General features: G+C 42.2%; 1 protein-coding gene across 1 annotated transcript in view; it reads left to right on the top strand.

Annotated features, from left to right (window-relative positions):
- LOC130112692 (piwi-like protein 1) overlaps nucleotides 1–15,501 on the top strand; it is a 32,067-nt gene extending 16,566 nt beyond the window's left edge. Inside the window, exons 11-20 of the mRNA XM_056280157.1 lie at nucleotides 3,985–4,099; nucleotides 4,184–4,371; nucleotides 5,363–5,435; nucleotides 8,419–8,619; nucleotides 12,045–12,148; nucleotides 12,302–12,372; nucleotides 12,477–12,630; nucleotides 14,473–14,598; nucleotides 14,686–14,833; nucleotides 15,385–15,501. Of these exons, the coding sequence (XP_056136132.1) occupies nucleotides 3,985–4,099; nucleotides 4,184–4,371; nucleotides 5,363–5,435; nucleotides 8,419–8,619; nucleotides 12,045–12,148; nucleotides 12,302–12,372; nucleotides 12,477–12,630; nucleotides 14,473–14,598; nucleotides 14,686–14,833; nucleotides 15,385–15,501 (1,297 nt within the window). The remainder of the gene's footprint in view (nucleotides 1–3,984; nucleotides 4,100–4,183; nucleotides 4,372–5,362; nucleotides 5,436–8,418; nucleotides 8,620–12,044; nucleotides 12,149–12,301; nucleotides 12,373–12,476; nucleotides 12,631–14,472; nucleotides 14,599–14,685; nucleotides 14,834–15,384) is intronic.
- The last annotated feature ends 1,346 nt before the right edge of the window (nucleotides 15,502–16,847 follow it).

Consider the following 16,847-nt stretch of genomic DNA (forward strand, 5'->3'; position numbering starts at 1 on the left):
TTGTACATATTGAGGCCTTGGGGGACGAGTACACTAATCTGTCACCGAAACCAAATTTTCGCAAAAAAAGAAAAAAAAGAAAGGTAGACTCACTCCACCCATCGAAAGCCTTTTCCACGACAAATGATATCACCACCTCTGGGGTCTGAGAAAGCTCAGAATAAAGTGTTATAGAGACGACAAATTTTTTTTTTTTAAAAATGCCTGTTTTTAACAAATCCAGTCTGGTCTGGGGAAATAACTGGAAGCACTGTCTAAATGGTGAGCTAAGGCTTTAGCCAGTATCTTCACATCAGTATTAAGTAGCAAGCTAGGTTGGTAAGATACACAATCAAGGGGGTTCTTACTTCCCCCTCTTGAGCAATATAGAATCTGTGGCTTCACATAATGACGGAGGGAGAGAATGATTCACCAAACATTTCAGCCAGTAGTGGGGAAAGAAGTTTTGAAAATGTCTCATAAAATTGGTTTGGGAAAAACCGTATGGCCCAGGAGACTTACCATTCCACATGGTTCCAATTGCGTGCATTATTTCAATTACAGATATGGCCCCCTTCAAGTCTATCTTTAACCTTCACATCAGTGGAGGGGATCTCAAGTTTTTGGAAAAAATAATCCATTAATGATTGATTTTCAAGGGGGTCAGAAGCATAAAGTTTTGAATCAAAATTACAAAATATATAATTTATTTCATCATGGTCAGTAGTGGCTATACCTGAAGAAGTACGAATTCCTACTATGGTTTGAAGAGCTGATGCTTGGCAAAAGCTGATGTGCAAGAATTGTACCAGATTTCTCCCCCGGTTCATGGCCTGGGTGGCCTGTCCAGGGTGTCTCTCCGCCTGCTGCCCAATGACTGCTGGGATAGGCTCCATCATCCCCGCGACCGTGAGCAGGATTGACGGTTCAGATAATGGGGGGATGGATTTCAAAAGGAGATGCTCTGCCTGTTCAGTTGACAAAACTTCCAATTCTGTTTGTAGTGAAAGACTTTTATATAGGTCGGGTGGTGGGGAAGTAGCAGAAGTTCTATTAAGTTCCAGGATTTCATCCTGTAAGGCATTATAATTAATAAGTTGCATTTTACATTTTGGGGCGTAGGCAGAGTTGAGACATAATTTGACCCCTCATTTTTAATGTGCTTTTAATGTTACTCATAAAGTTGCCATGGATATGTCTGGGGTTCGATTTATTTCGAGAAATGAAATAATTTGATTAGACTGAAATGGGATGGAAGCTTTGTCAGAAAGTAGGAAAGTTAAAACCGCCACAGTTGGCGGGATAAGTATTAGTTTGGTAAAGTTAGCTCGAGAGTCAATGGGGCGTGAACTGAAACTACCACAGACTGATACCTACATTTTCAAACCGATGAGATTAGTTTTTTTTTTATTTTTTAAAGTAATCAACCTGACAGTAAGTCTAATGAACAGGTAAAAAGTGAATAGTCACGAGCCAAACATAGAAAATGCTAAACATCCGATACTCCATGGGTGTTGGGGTGGCATGGCGGTCTGTTCCGTTGCCTACCAACATGCGGATCGCAGGTTCGAATCCTTGTCACCTCCGGCTTGGTCAGGCATCCCTACAGACAAAATTGGCCGTGTCTGCTGGTGGGAAGCCGGATGTGGGTATGTGTTCTGGTCATTGAACAAGTGCCTCCTCTGTCCGGTTGGGCTGCCTGTTTTGGGGGATGGAGAAGGGGGGTGAATATCGTGATCCTTCTATGCACTACGTCCCCCTGACAAAACTCCTCGCGATCAGGTGAAAATTGGCTGGCAGCTCCCCATGTATCGGAGGAGGCATGTGGTAGTTGGCAGCCCTCCCCAACTCAGCAGAGGGGGTGGCACAGAAACTGGGACAGCTCAAAAGAGTGGGGTAGTTGGCCAAATATACAATTGGCAAGGGGGGGGTAATAGAAGAACATTTAGAAAGAGGGGCAGGTTTTGATGAGCTGCGATCAATACTGGTGGACCGGGCACATTTAAATTCCCCACCAAGGATAAGACTGGGTGTATTGACGTCAGGTAAGTGGGATGAAAAAATCCTTACAGAATTGCGTATCATCCCAAATTAGAACATATATTTTGGCTAGAATAACTAGACTATTACACATCCAATTAGTGACAATTATGTAATAACCCCTTGAATCTGCATCAACCTTTTGACACCGAAAACAGAATATTTTTGTTAAATCGGGATAGCGGCCTGTCTGGATTTGATTTGAAATTTTGGTTGGAACAACTCGCCTACCCAACTACAGTGAAGCTGAACTTGGTCTGAGTCACGATGAAGCGTTTCCTGGAAAAATTGCAATCTGAGTGTTGAGGTGTTTAAGATGAGTCAGATGGAATTCTGAGGTTTCCAAAACGGTCACACTCCTCACCTTGGCTGCTCCATGAGAATCCTGTCCATGAATATCACAAACAATCAGAGACGAGGGACAACTTTGGTGGAGTCCAACACCCACTGAAAACATGTTTCAGTTTGTCCCGAGAATGCGGACACAGCTCTCACTTTGGTTATATAAGGACCGGATGGCTTGTAGCAACTGTCCCGGTACCCCATACTATCGCAGTGCCCCCCACAGAGTCCCCCGGGGTACACAGTTGTAAGCCTTCTCCACGTCCACAAAACACATGTAGACTGGCTGGTCAAACTCCCAGGCATCCCTCAGCACTTCCGCAAAGAGTTGGTCCGTTGTTCCACGGCCAGGACGGAATCCGCATTGTTCCTCCTGGATCTGAGGTTTGACAATCAGTCAGAGACTCCTTTCAAGCACCCTAGAGTAGACCCGATAACTGAAGCACACTTCCCCGATCACGTAGACCAATAATTCTCAAATTGTTCCCCTGTGACCTCCCCTCTAAATCCTCACGCTTATCGGATAGGAAAGCTACCTGTTTAGTGAGACTTTGTAGCTTACGCCCCAGGGATGTAGTCTCATCCGACCAGTGATTTGCCCCCTTTTTCAATTCTGTCACATAGCTAGACAGACCCAGCATTGGATCTGACATGCTAAGTCGCAATGCAGTTCGGTCCATATCGATGCAATTTTGGACCTCAGTGATATTGCCAGTGTCTTATTTTAGCATCCACGGAAGCACAGATGTCCCCTTTCAGTTATGTTAGCTCAAATGTTATATCAGCTCAAAGTGATTCAATAGAACTGAGAACAGCATTGTCTGAGGCTGTGGGGGTTAACTTGGTCAGTGTTGGCCATCGGGTTAGCACCCTTAACACGTGTATTAGGCATAGTGCGTAGTTATAATGTAGTACTCCAACAGACGTAGTCCATCCATCCATTATTCAAACCGCTTATCCTGCCCTCTGGGTTGCGTGGATGCTGGATCCTATTCCACCAGGCATTGGTCGGCAGGCAGAAAGACACCCTGGACAGGCCGCCTGGCCATCACAGGGTCCACACACACATTCACACCTAGGGACAATTTAGTACGGTCAATTCACTTGACCTGCATGTCTTTTGGACTGTGGGAGGAAACCCATGTAGATACGGGGCGAACATGAAAACTCCACACAGAGGACGCAACCTCCAAGGTTGCACTACCCCAGGGAGTCGGACCTGGTCGCGAGCCACATGCAGCTCATCGATGACTATGCCGCAACCCCTACAAGTCTCCAATCTTGCGCTTTTTAGTGTCCCCCAACCAAATATTCCACCAGACACAACCTGAGACACCCGCAGTAGTATTAGAAAAAATATACTGCCAGATTGATTATTTGTTCCCAACGGAAAATGGGCGATGTAGATACAAAAGCACCATTTTATCGAATTATTGAACAAATGGCAGGGAACTCTAAAATATTACACCTACTCACTCATCACACCACTGGACGTCCTCAATGTTTTGTCTTTTTCACTTGAAATACTCGACGTATGCTGCAGTTGTTTCAAAGCAAGCTTTAAAAAAAGAGCCATCAATTTTGATTTAACAGTTTCTAATCTCATTCCTAAAAAAAATTTAGGAACCCCGAAGCTCAGACAGAACTGAAGACCTGGGGACTGTCCTTTGATGAGAGTCTCCTGAACCTGGCAGGCAGGGTCCTCCCAAGAGAGAGAGTTTTCCAAGGATCACAAATGGTGAAACAACCTAGTAAACGTGTTTTGGTTAATAGGGTGTTGACTGAGACTGTTATTGTTTAATTTTTCCATTTATTTATCTAGTTTGAGTACAATCCACGGACAGGTGACTGGAGTAAGGAGATGCGTGGGGTGCCTCTGATCAGCTCTCCTCCGCTAAACCACTGGCTAATGCTTTACACTCGCCGCAATGCCAGTGAAGCACAGTCCCTTTTGCAGACCCTCCAGAAGGTCACATTTCCTTTGGGCATCTGTATGGAGAAGGCTATCATGTGAGTTTTTATAGCGTGGGAAAGGAAGGATTACTGCACCACCCTGTGATAGAAACAATTGCAACTGTAAAGATAAAATGAAATGCATATTTTTTACTTCTGCAACGACATGCTGCATATCTGAAAGAAACAGACCATTGGGGTGGGATTTAAGTAAGGGGCAGGCAGGCTGTTTGATTGATTGATTTTTATTTATTTTTTTAAATTAATGAACTCAAACCATTGTTTTCATTTTTGGAGAAAATGTGTTCTGGTTATGATGTGTCGAAGATGCAACTGTGTCAAATGATATTTCATAGTGTGTTCGCATGCAGCAAGTTTTATAAGAGTGTGGTGAGGAAATTAAAATCTAATTACTTCTGGACATTTTACTTGACGCCCACCCTCTCATGCAAAGAGATGTAATTATGAATTAATGCCTTTCCCAGGAAGAGAAAACACAGGATTCTTTAGTAGCAAATAAAAAGGGCAATGTTTGTTTTGTGAATCTTTGCGACATAATGGTAGACAAATGAGGTTGCTGTGTATAAAATGGGTAAAATGTGGTCTTTCACGTGGTCTTTAGTGCACCTCTAAAGGGAGACCAAGTAGAAAATGTACTTTAGCACTTGTTTACTCAAAGGCAATCACTTGATGGGACTGGAAATCTAAAATTATCTTTTAAGTAGTGCGAGTACGAAGATAAATCATCAGCAATGACCCACATATTTGTGCTCCTTACTACAGATTAATTACATCATTATGGCATCATTTAGAAAAATTAATGTTGGTGTCAAATTGTTTTTTGTTTTTTTTATTGTTTGTTTATTTTGACTTAAATAAAAGAAAAAATGCACTGATCTTTTGTCGTTTATATAGGTCTATGTCTTTGCACAATGACAGGCGGAGTACCCCTCTTCATTTTACTGCATGTTTTACTTGGAATTTCTTTGCATGTGACAAATAAAGTACTTGAAATTGTTATCAATAATGTAGCATTTCTTTCCTATAGGGTGGAGTATGTGGATCAACAGGAGTCTCTGATGAGGGCGCTGAAGAAGAATGTTAGTCCAGACATTCAGATGGTGAGTCACTGAACGTAAAGTATATGAGAGGTGGGACTGATCTTGGTAATTGCTGTAGTGTAGTGTTTTCTCTCGTATGTTTGTGAGTGTGAGTGAAGTTTTGTGCTGTAACAAGACCTGTCATCCCAACAGAAATCTGTAGTAATTTGATGCTGGCTTTGCATTTATTCTTCCTAAACTTTATAGCTGAGATTTTGAACCTTCTTTTGATTATTTTGCTGAAAAATGAATCAAGTAATAATTTAGCAAGGCGTAGTTAACTCCCCTAGGGAGTAAAGTAGGAAACATTAGTTTTACAATCAGGGTGTTAAAAAGACTTTCTACCTTGAAACAATGTACTGTGTCCATACCAAAATGTAGCTCATGTGAACCTTATTAAATATTGAACTGGTGTTTAAGTGTCGGTATTGACCACAGCCCATTGTAGAACATTAAATCAGGTAGTGCAAGTTGTATTAATTGTCAAAACCTTTTATCTAGTTGTGCTAATATTTTCACTACCTATTTTGAGTGAACATAGTGGCTATTTTGACATTTATTCATCAAATTTTAATCCCTTTACAATTGTAAATTTAAAGAGCTTGACCAACATACAGCCCTAGGTAACATTAAAGGTTCACCAGGGTTAACATTGGCATACTTCCCATTGCTTATTAAGAGGCTGATATACCGAAACAGTCTAAAACCCATTACACTGTGACAAGTTTGAAGCAAGTTTGTCGCATTCCAGTTTATTCAAGCCAATTAGCCTAGACATTTATCTATTCATGTAGAGCCAAACTGCCTTCGAATATAAAATTGTAAAAATGTATTAAGTGGAGGAAGCTCAAGTGTCCAGTGCAGCAACCTTTAATGCAGTGTTAGTCGGACCTGGTTTGCGAGCCGCATGCGGCTCTTTGATGACTACATTGTGACCCTTTTTAAGTCTCCAATTTTGCATTTCCAACCCCTTTTAGCCAAATATTTCGCCAGATATTGTCTGAGACATTTGCAGCAGTGACGTTCTGCTGATGAATTTGCGGCAGACTAGACGCAGCAAGGAGGTTCTGGGTTTCAGTCCCGGGGTAGTCTAACCTTGAGGGTCGTCCTGTGTGGAGTTTGTATGTTCTCCCCGTGTCTGTGGGTTTCCTCCAGGTGCTCTGGTTTCTTCCCGCTGTCCAAAGACCTGCAGGTCAGGTGAATTGGCCGTACTAAATTGTCCCTAGGAGGGGGGGTGTGCGTTTGTGAGAGAGAGAGAGAGAGATGGCCTGGCGCCCTGCCCAGGGTGTCTCCCTGACTGCTGCGCAATGACTGCTGGAATAGGCTCCAGCAGTCCCGCACCCCTGAGAGCAGGATAAGCGGTTTGGATAATGGATGGATGGGTGTTAAAAGCTTCGTAAAGCTTAACACATGGCCGTCATAAAAACACACGCTGTAAATTTGTCACACTTGAATGGTTTCATCTCTGTTCTACTCTTTGTTGAGTTGTCTTCTTTCTCAGATCCCATTCAAGACTACTTGCCCTCTGCAGGGTTAGCGGTAGCTAACACACAATGATGGTCCCAGTTCACCTAAATTGGGTCACACGAAAGAAACTGCAATAAACATCAAGGCCAGTTCTTTTCAATAGTGCTACATGTGGGTTTTGGGCAGAATTTGGCACTTTCCCCCTGTCAGCAGCTAAAAACATTTGAATACCTGGGAAAGGAATATACTATCACCCTCTTTTTATTAATTTCTGTTGAAGCCATGTCTGAACCATCTTAAGGCTGCTCGAGAGAATATTTTTATGGTGAGCTATTACATTTTAATTGCTAGTGGTGTTCAGGATGTCCCCCAAGCCCTGATGAAACTAAAAAACAAAACTTGCATGGATTTGCTGACTTACCTATTTGTCGATTGCTGAGCATGTCCTTTGCTTCCCCTTGAAATCTTTACTGGTACACAGGAAGTGACAGATTTTATGTGTTTATAAACCAGTATTTATGTAATATGTATGTTGTATTTATGCTACTTAAATTTAGCACTTTGATTTTGTTAGTTACACACAAATGATAAAAACGTGTTAAAAACCATGTGGAATCTCGATTTTTGTGTTCAGCCAACATGAAACAGAATTTTTGGAATTGTAGTCAACTACAACAGCATACTGCTTCATCTAATGCCAGTGGGTGGAAATTCCCATAAGAAACTTTAAAATACAGATTCACTTTTTTTTAATATGGAACTCAAAAAATGTTGTGGGGCATCACTTCAAATCATATAGACAATACCTTGACTGACCGTTTCACTATTGAGAAACATACCACTTTACTGAATCTTATTGCCAAGCTTCAACGAAATGTTCAAGCCATCAACAAACATAATACATCTGGGGCGCCCCGGTGGGTCACCTGGTAGAACGCGTATCACATATAAGGCTGAGTCCTTACCGTCTGGGTTTAAATCCAGCCTGGGCCATTTTCTGCATGTCATCCTCTCTCTCCCCTGCCTTTCCTGTCTCTCAACTATCGCTATCAAACAATGGTGGAAAATGCCCAAAACAAAAAAAACAATGTATCTTAATTTCGAAAACGGGAAGCTAAAATTTGGGGGGGGGGGGTAAACCTATCTTTTAACCACTGTTTTGTAATTGATGGCTATGGTAACATGTTTTGTTGTTGGCCTGAGGAAGAGCTGATAGATGGAAATGTCAACGAATGAAATGAGTATTTGGAGCATTTCGGTGTGGAGACCCCACTCCTTTGTTCTATGTTTTGCAATTTTTGTCTTGTGCCTACATATTTTTCTGGATGTGTGCACACTTGGTTCCTCTTCTGATGTTTTGTTGTTTGAACCATCAGCAAGCATGAAAATGCAGAATAATATTATCATCAGTGCTTCACCTATGCCCCACCCTCGTCTTTTTTTTTCCCTTCTTCTTTGTGTTCATATTTAAGTCTAACTGGTCAAGTCAACAGAACTCTAATGTAAGACCTTGGGTTTTATTCGGTTTCCTCCTAAGGTGGTAGTGATCCTACCCAGCAGTAGGAAGGACAAGTACGACAGCATAAAGAAGTTTCTTTGTGTGGACTTCCCCATCCCCAGCCAGTGTGTGTTGTCTCGCACCCTCAGCAAGCCACAGACTCTCATGAATGTGGTTAACAAAATTGCTCTGCAGATGGTCTGCAAGATGGGTGGGGAGTTGTGGACTGTGGAAATCCCTGTAAGTATTTCTTCTTCTTTTTTTTCCCCCAAAGGAAAGCAATTGTGTAGGTCAGTGATTCTCAATCCAGTCCTTGGGTATTGCCAGTACTGCTGGTTTTCTATTCTGCCAGGTAGTTAATTACATTCCCCTGTGGTTCCAGCTCTCAAACATCCCTGATTTTAGGTTGGATTAATTGAAACAAATGGTGAATGAATTCAACTACCTGGCTGAATGGAAAACTAGTAGTACAGGAGGTACCCAAGGACTATTATCAAAAACCACTGCGTTTGTAAAGTATAAAAAATTGAAATTGCCAAAATTGTTTAAAAGAATGGTACTCTTTTTACTCAAACATTAAAAAGGAGTGTAGGCTTTTCTTTAGAGCTTCTTTAAAAATAGAATGTACTATCAGATGACTCTTTTTGCTTTATTTTACTGTTACTTTCAATATTATGGGGCTTGTCCACGTGATGTGGCGCTACAACCCTCCTAACCCTGATTCACCAACTACAGATACTGCATCTCATACTCCCCATCTCACATCCAACCTACACAACATGCCGAAACACATGCTGAAGTAGAAAATGTTACATTATAGTTTGTGAAATGTTCCCAGATGCAGTCCCAAAACACATGACTCTACATTTCATCCATAGTAGGCCCATTGTAACTTGGTTTTTTTTTTTTTTTTACATTTATTTCTGATTTTTCCCTTTTTTCTCCCAATTTAATGGCCAATCGATCCCTATTTTAATTCAAGCACCCACCCTCGTACTGCATGCGTTTGCCAACTGCATCTCTCCGGCCGGCAGTCTCGAAGGAGACCGCCTCCCCACTTTCGTGACAAGGCGACTCCAGGCCAAACCACTGTTTTTTCCGACACAAACAGAGACGCATTCACGTGATGAACACAAGCCAACTCCGTCCCCCTCCCGAAGACAGCATTGCCAGTGATTGCTGCTTCATCGAGTCTGGCCATAGTCGGATCTGACGAGACCGGGGCGTGAACCCCAGTGGGCAGCTGCATCGACACAAAGCCGATGCTTAGACCGCTACACCACCGCGGACTGTAACGTGTTTTAATATAAAATAGGTTGTAGGCCTAGTTCTTAATATTACCAGGAAACTACCAGCTAGTGATGGCTGATATGGCCAAAGTCCTATGTAGTAGTATCTTTAGAATTGTGGGTGGTAATGAGAATGTTTTTGCTTTTTTTTTTTTTTTTTTCCTTTTAGTACGATTCTATAAATTGAGTACAACTATTCTGTGAAAAAGTTTTTTTTTCTTTTAAATTGCTTATTGACTAATTAAATATTGTAAACAGCTATTTACTAGACCGTTGGGTTAGTAAGTAGCAATGAGACAAGGAAAGTAATCTGGCAAAGTGTTTTGATCATTTCTTGATAGTAAATACAACTGGTGATATCAGTGGTGGTAGACACCATTATGGCAAATCTGGCTGCACAAATTTTTCTACCGCTTATAGTAACAAACCAATCAACACTACTATTGACATATATTGTCTTTGTGCATGCTCAATAATTGAGGTAAGAGAGTCACAGACAGGTGAATCAGTTCATCTGGACGCAACGTTTAGTCAGACAAATGTTTCATCACTTATCCGAAGTGACTTTGTCAGTCTCAACTGACTGCAGGTATCCTCCAACCTTCTCAACAGCACAATTGCATCATGACCGAAACCAGCAATTGGTTTCATATGCAAATAGGCGTGACCATTTACCAGAGTTTCAGGGGCAATGTGTAAGGGGAGGGGAGAAATCCCACATTAAACAGGCCCTGGTTAAGTGTGGTTATCCTAACTGGGTGTTTGTCAAAGCCAGCAAGATGCCCCAAACATTGCACAACTCGATCAAATAGAGGAGAAGGACAATAGAATAGAGGAGGAGGACTGCCTAAGCGTAAACCAGTAGTGATTCCGTGTGTGGCGGGAGTGTTGGAACAGTTGAAAGGTGTATTTCCAAACACCCTGTCTCGGTTGCTTTCAAACCCTAAAATATGCTGCACCAGAAATTGGTGCACCCCAAGGATCGAGTCCCCCGGCACAAACGGCGCAATATAGTGTATGCTGTTCAGTGCCGGGAGGATTGCCATGACATGTACATCGTGGAAACCAAACAGACACTGGCTGAAAGGATGGCACAGCACAGAAGAGCTAACCCGTCAGGCCAGGACTCCACAGTCTGCACTCATCTACGGGCCAGTGGCCAAGGATGAGGATGTGCACACAGGGAGGAATGCTGGTTCGAACGGGGAGTCAAAGAGGCCATCTATGTGATGAGGGAACGACCATCCCTGAACCGGGGGGGCTCAGAGTACATGTGATGCCATCTTACAGTGCTGTGATTCCAACTAATCCCTAATCCTCTGTGAAAAGTACTCATTGCCAAGAGGGAAAGAGGAAGGCCAAAGAGTGAGGTTTGTGGATGTGGTGACGGAAGACGTGTAGGTGGCTGATGTGACAGAGGAAGTTGCAGAAGATGGGAAGAAATGGAAAGGAATGATCTGCTGTGGCGATCCCTAAAGGGAGCAGCTGAAAGTAGTAGTAGTAGTAGTAGCCATTGAAACTCTAGTTAATGGTAACGCCTATTTGCATATGAAACCAATGGTTGGTTTCAGTCGTTAAGCAACTGTGCTGTTTATAAGGTTGAGGGATACCCGCAGTCAGTTGAGACTGACGAAGTCACTTGGATTACATTAGTCATTTAGCCGACGCTTTTATCCAAAGCGACTTACAATAAGTGCATTTAATGTAGGAAATCAGGAGAACTGCTAGTCATCAGAGGTCATAAGTGCATCTTGTCTTTAACCAAGCATATAAGAGCAAAACAAGTGCTAAAGTAAAAGCTTGCGAAAGAGATTTTATTTATTTTGCTGAGTGAATACAATAAGTGCTACAAGCAAGTAACAGGGTAGTAGTTTTTGAAGAGGTGAGTTTTCAAACCTGTGCTGAAAGATGGGCTGCGACTCCGCTGTCCTGACATCAGTGGGGGGAGTTCATTCCACCACTATGGGGCCAGGACAGAAAAGAGCCGTGACTGGGTCGATCGGCAGCAGGGGCCTCTTGAGCGACGGGGCAACTAGGCGTCCTGAGGCAGCAGAGCGAAGTGGTCGGACGGGGGTGTAGGGCTTGACCATGACCTAGAGATAGGAAGAAGCTGTTCCTTTCACTGCCCTGTAGGCTAGCACCGGAGTCTTAGATTGGATGAGTGATGAAATGTTTCTGCCACTAAACGTGTCCAGATGAGCCGTTTCACATTTGCATTACTGGCAGATATTGTAGGGAATCCTGACTAAAATCTTCCAAATCCAGTCAGGAGTTGTAAATTGGGAAAAGGTCGAATGGATTAATTAAACTCTGACAGAGAACTAATCTGTAATCAAGTTTAGGCTTGATGCTTATTTATTTCCTCTTTTGAAACAGCTCAAGGAGCTGATGGTTGTGGGCATTGATTGCTACCACGATAATGTCTCTGGAAAGAGGTCTGTTGGAGCCTTGGTGGCAAATCTCAACCAGGGCATGACTAGGTTAGTGACCACAGACTGGTTAATGTAGTACTTGACATGTCAACTGGTCCCCCGTCATCACCTGTATTTTAGAAGTTGACCTTACCCCATACAGAATTACCGCCTTTAAAGTTACAATGTGTAATTGTGTAACATGAACGTGTTGTTAACAAGGTGGTTCTCAAAGTGTGTGCTGCAGAACCAAAGGCAGGAACTGATGGATGAACTGAAGGTGGCCCTGACTGGCAAGTTTTCTTTTTGTCTAACTCCCAGACATTTTTTTTTCTGAAGGTTCACTTTTAGCCTGTATCATCTGATCATTATAGGTTGAATTTTGTTTGTTTTCCAGCTGCGCTGAAGCACTACCACAAATTTAACCAGCACTTACCGTCACGTATTATCGTGTACAGAGATGGAGTGGGAGATGGCATGCTCAACAGTGTGGTTGGCTACGAGATTGCTCAGATCTTGGAAGCCATCCAGATGATTGGAAAGGATTATATGTAAGTGTTGCATAGCCAGTTACTGTTGCTTTAATGTGCATTGTTCTTGCTGCGGCCCACAATTATAGAACTATATAAAGATATCCATCAAAGATTGCATTTCTCAAGACACACAGACATTTTTAAAGATGGCTGTCCATCTTCTATGATGACAGAAAATGGATATGAATATCACTGACAAATAGTTCAAAGTTATGATCTCATTTTTAAAATTTTGCCAGTACTTGTTACAACGTTGGTAAAGGCTAATAAGTAAAAAGTATCTACGATGGGCTTGGAAAAAGTTTATATTTCCCTATTGAGATGGGCTGCTAATGATCCCAGTAGACGTCCAGCAATTGAGCTAATTAAGGCTAATCACACCATTCGACATAGCTTCAAATTTAGACATTAAAACAAAGGTGTCCAGGGCTTTATCCAGTAGCGTACCGTGGGGTTTCAGTCAGGGCCTTCAGTAAGGAATCCCACACACACAAATTTCTCATATGGGTGCCTATACAGACACACACAAAATACATTGTTATGCATTATACACATTACTGCATCAACACCAACAAGACAGCTGATCTTCAAATCAAGTTTCCACAGTTGATGTAGTGTTCAGCAGTCATATTATCATTGCACCGGCCTCACTAAAATAAAAAAAATGTGCAAACCAATGTGAAGTTGAAGTTCCACCTCACTTGATATGGCATTATGTACTATTCACGGAGGATTGGGGAATAGTTGGAATCACAGCACTGTAAGATGGTGACAGACGTACTCTTAGCCTCCCCCGGTTCAGGGATGGTCGTTCCCTCTTCACATAGATGGCCTCTGACTCCCCATTCAAACCAGTGTTCCTCCCTATCAAGGATGTGTACATCCTCATCCTTGAAAGAGTGGTCACTCTGGTTTGTACCAAACCACATAGTTTGTCTTTAATTTGTAGTAAATTTTAATGTGGATTTTTATTATGTTTCATGTTTATACAGGCGTTTCAGAGAATGTGTGGTCATGGAAAAGTTGTGGAAATTTGTTGGTAAAAATGTATATGAACCCTGTACAATGTTGTATTATGCGTTGTTTGTAGCCTTAATGTTGCTTGGCTAGAGAGTGTTTTTAGTCCATTTATAGTGTGTCTTTCAGAGGGAGTCAGTAATGAAAGTGTTTCATTGGTCCAGTTTAACCCGCAGGAGTTTCTAAATGCTGCTGTAACGTGTTTTGTTGCCACAGATGAAATGAATTCATAACGAGAGAATATGAATATGACTTGGCCTGAAAAAATCGTGCCTGGGCTGTCTGCACTCATCCAAGTTACACACGCTTGTAATTTTGTCATTTCTCGCTTCATGTGGACAAATGACATGTTGACGTGTTTTTCTTGCTTCTTGGCTGTCGCTCCGCATCGACGATCTGGCTCCATCTCCTCCTCCTTCCTGTACGAATGGAAAAAAAAGGCACTGCTTAATTTTTCTCAATTTACGCTGGAATTGTCTAATCGGGTGTAGGTGTATCAGAGTAGTTTTACCAGTACAAGAGGACAGTATTACCCCAATCCTGGTATTTGTGCATATTTATCATTTTCCCGTAGAAGTAAAACCAAAATTAATCTGGACTCAATCTAAAATGTTAGTGGTTATGGTTTTTGAGGCCTGTTCCACAGTGGGTGTAGCAGTATAAGCGTAGTTAGATTATTTCTGATGGAAAACTTGGAACTGTGTATATGAGAGCCCTCTATTTGAGTTGAAAAGGCTTATGAAGGTTCAAAAACCAAAATGCTAATTTTCCATATGTAAGTCAATATTGGGAGAAGAATTTAGATGGTCAAATAAATTTTTGACTCGTTTCTCCCCATCTTAGGCCCAAGTTAACTGTCGTGGTGGTGAAGAAGCGTGGAAGTTGCAGGTTCTTTGCCGAAATAAATGGTAAAGTGTCCAACCCTCCCCCTGGAACAGTCGTCGATGCAGAGGTCACACGGCCAGAATGGTACGTTAACTGCTCCACAATGTTCCTTTTTAACAATACTCGCTGTGGTGAAGAATTTAATAGCTGCTGCAACTTTTTTATTCCTAGGTATGACTTCTACATCGTGAGCCAGGCTGTCCGCATGGGAAGTGTCTCCCCGACCCACTACAATGTGGTGTATGACAGCAGCGGACTAAAGCCTGATCATATGCAGAGGTTAACCTACAAACTCTGCCACATGTATTACAACTGGCAGGTAATCAGCTTGTATATCGCCAGTCTCTCCCCAAAGCCAGTGCGTATCAAAATCAGTGTTGAATTCCATTTAATGTTTGTTGTAGTGAAATAATTTATAAAAGTCCTCTATAGGCATGAAAATGTATAAATATATTCCAGAAAGGTGAATCAGTTCATCTGGACATAAGCTGTAGTGGGAGAAACATTTCATCACTTATTTAAGTCTGAGCTTACTGAAGGTATCCCCAACCATCACAGTTGTATAACGGCGATCAGTTTAATATGCAAATAGTCATGACCATTAATTAGAGTTACAGTGGCCATGTGTACTATTCACAGAGGAGTGGGGAATAGCTGCAATCACAGCTGCAAGCTGTATCTAGCTTTGATACTATATGCGACTACTTTTTATGTATTCACACTGGTGGCCTAGTTGACATTTGATTACCCAGGCTAGTATAATTTCACATGACCCGTGTTACCTTGTCCAGTCAGTTGAAGTCTAGGGAGAGTATGGAACTGTCCGGAATGGTCAGAACCCTGGTCACACAACTTTCTTTTCTTTTTAAGGGGCTCATCAGCATTCCTGCACCCTGTCAGTATGCTCATAAGTTGGCCTTCCTTGTGGGTCAGAATATTCACAAGGAGCCCAACATGGCTCTGGATGACCACCTCTTCTACCTTTGAAGGAGGGAAGACAGGGCAAGAAGAGAGACCTGGAGAATTTAACCCAGGAGAACATCGCCCTGACGTTAATTTTGTTATATTGGTGCAGTTTGTCTAATTTTGTTATATTATTCAGTTTTTCTTAATTTTTTTCTGCTTTCCTGGTTAAAATAAAAAAATTCGAAAAGGATTGACTATCCAAGGTAAAATGACCCCATTGGCATCTTTTGTGCAATGAATTTATTTTTTTGAGTTCTTTTATTTTTCACAGCAGTACATCAGTTTTCATAACTTGGTAAATCCTTCCATTTTGGTACTTCAAGCTAATCAAATCAAAGTCTTGTTGTATGCTGTAAGACTTATTTTTCAGCTACTAGTTGACGCAGGTCTGACAGCGACCATCTTTCCTTCTTACAGAATATTTGTAACTTTGGTGGTCAGTGACACACCTAGTTTGTCAGAATGTGTGCTTGACTTGTGAGATTAAGAATCTGCAATAGTGTTATACTGAAAACTGATTCCTGGGCAGTCAGGAAGACTAATCTTAGGCCAATATAAAATCATTGTACTGCTTAAATATACCAAACGAATGTTAAACTGAAATCCTATAAAGAGTCTCAGTTTTAGAAACTTAGGAACATCTGTTGGGGGGGGGGGCATTCCATGGTACTCAGTTGAACATCTGTAGACTTCCCATTTCATAAAGCCACTTCACCAATTTAAGGGGAAGCAAAAAAAAAGTAGCCAACATATCTGAGGAGGGCTACTGTAAAGATTTTTTTTGCTAACAGGAAGCTAATGTGCAGACAGGCTGAATCTAAAGTTGGAAGTGGGACAGCAGCGCTGAGGTGCAGTCTCTCAGCACTGATTCCAAAGGAGCCATGGGTGGCAGCTCCTATCACACTCGCACCCTCACTCGTCTCAGCCATTGCCATGCTTGTTTTGACCTCACAGTCATCTCCACTGCTTCAGAGTGGGCAGACAAACTAAAGATTCAGGGCCAGCAAGCCTCCAAAAATGTCACATCTACTCTAGGTTACAGCCTGCTGATTTGCCTGCTGTACAAACAAGAGGAGAGCTCTTCAGATGTTGAACACTCTGTCCAAGCAGTCTGGGAACAAGACAGGCAGATGAAGGCGGGGTATTAAGGGGGATACATTGGAGTAGCTATGGTAGCAGCACCGCTCAACACAAAGCAGTTTGACCCCCTAACATCAACATAGGCTTGGCTAACAAGAGAGGGTGGCCCTTTGGTGCTGTTAGCATGACATGAACCACTGTACCTTCTGAAGAAGGTCAGTCTCTTGTTCGCAGTAAGTACAGCCAAGGCTTGCTGATGCTCCAACTCTAGCTGCTGCCTGTGCTCT

Source organism: Lampris incognitus, chromosome 1 (assembly GCF_029633865.1).
Source record: "Lampris incognitus isolate fLamInc1 chromosome 1, fLamInc1.hap2, whole genome shotgun sequence".
Taxonomy (NCBI): Eukaryota; Metazoa; Chordata; class Actinopteri; order Lampriformes; family Lampridae; genus Lampris; species Lampris incognitus.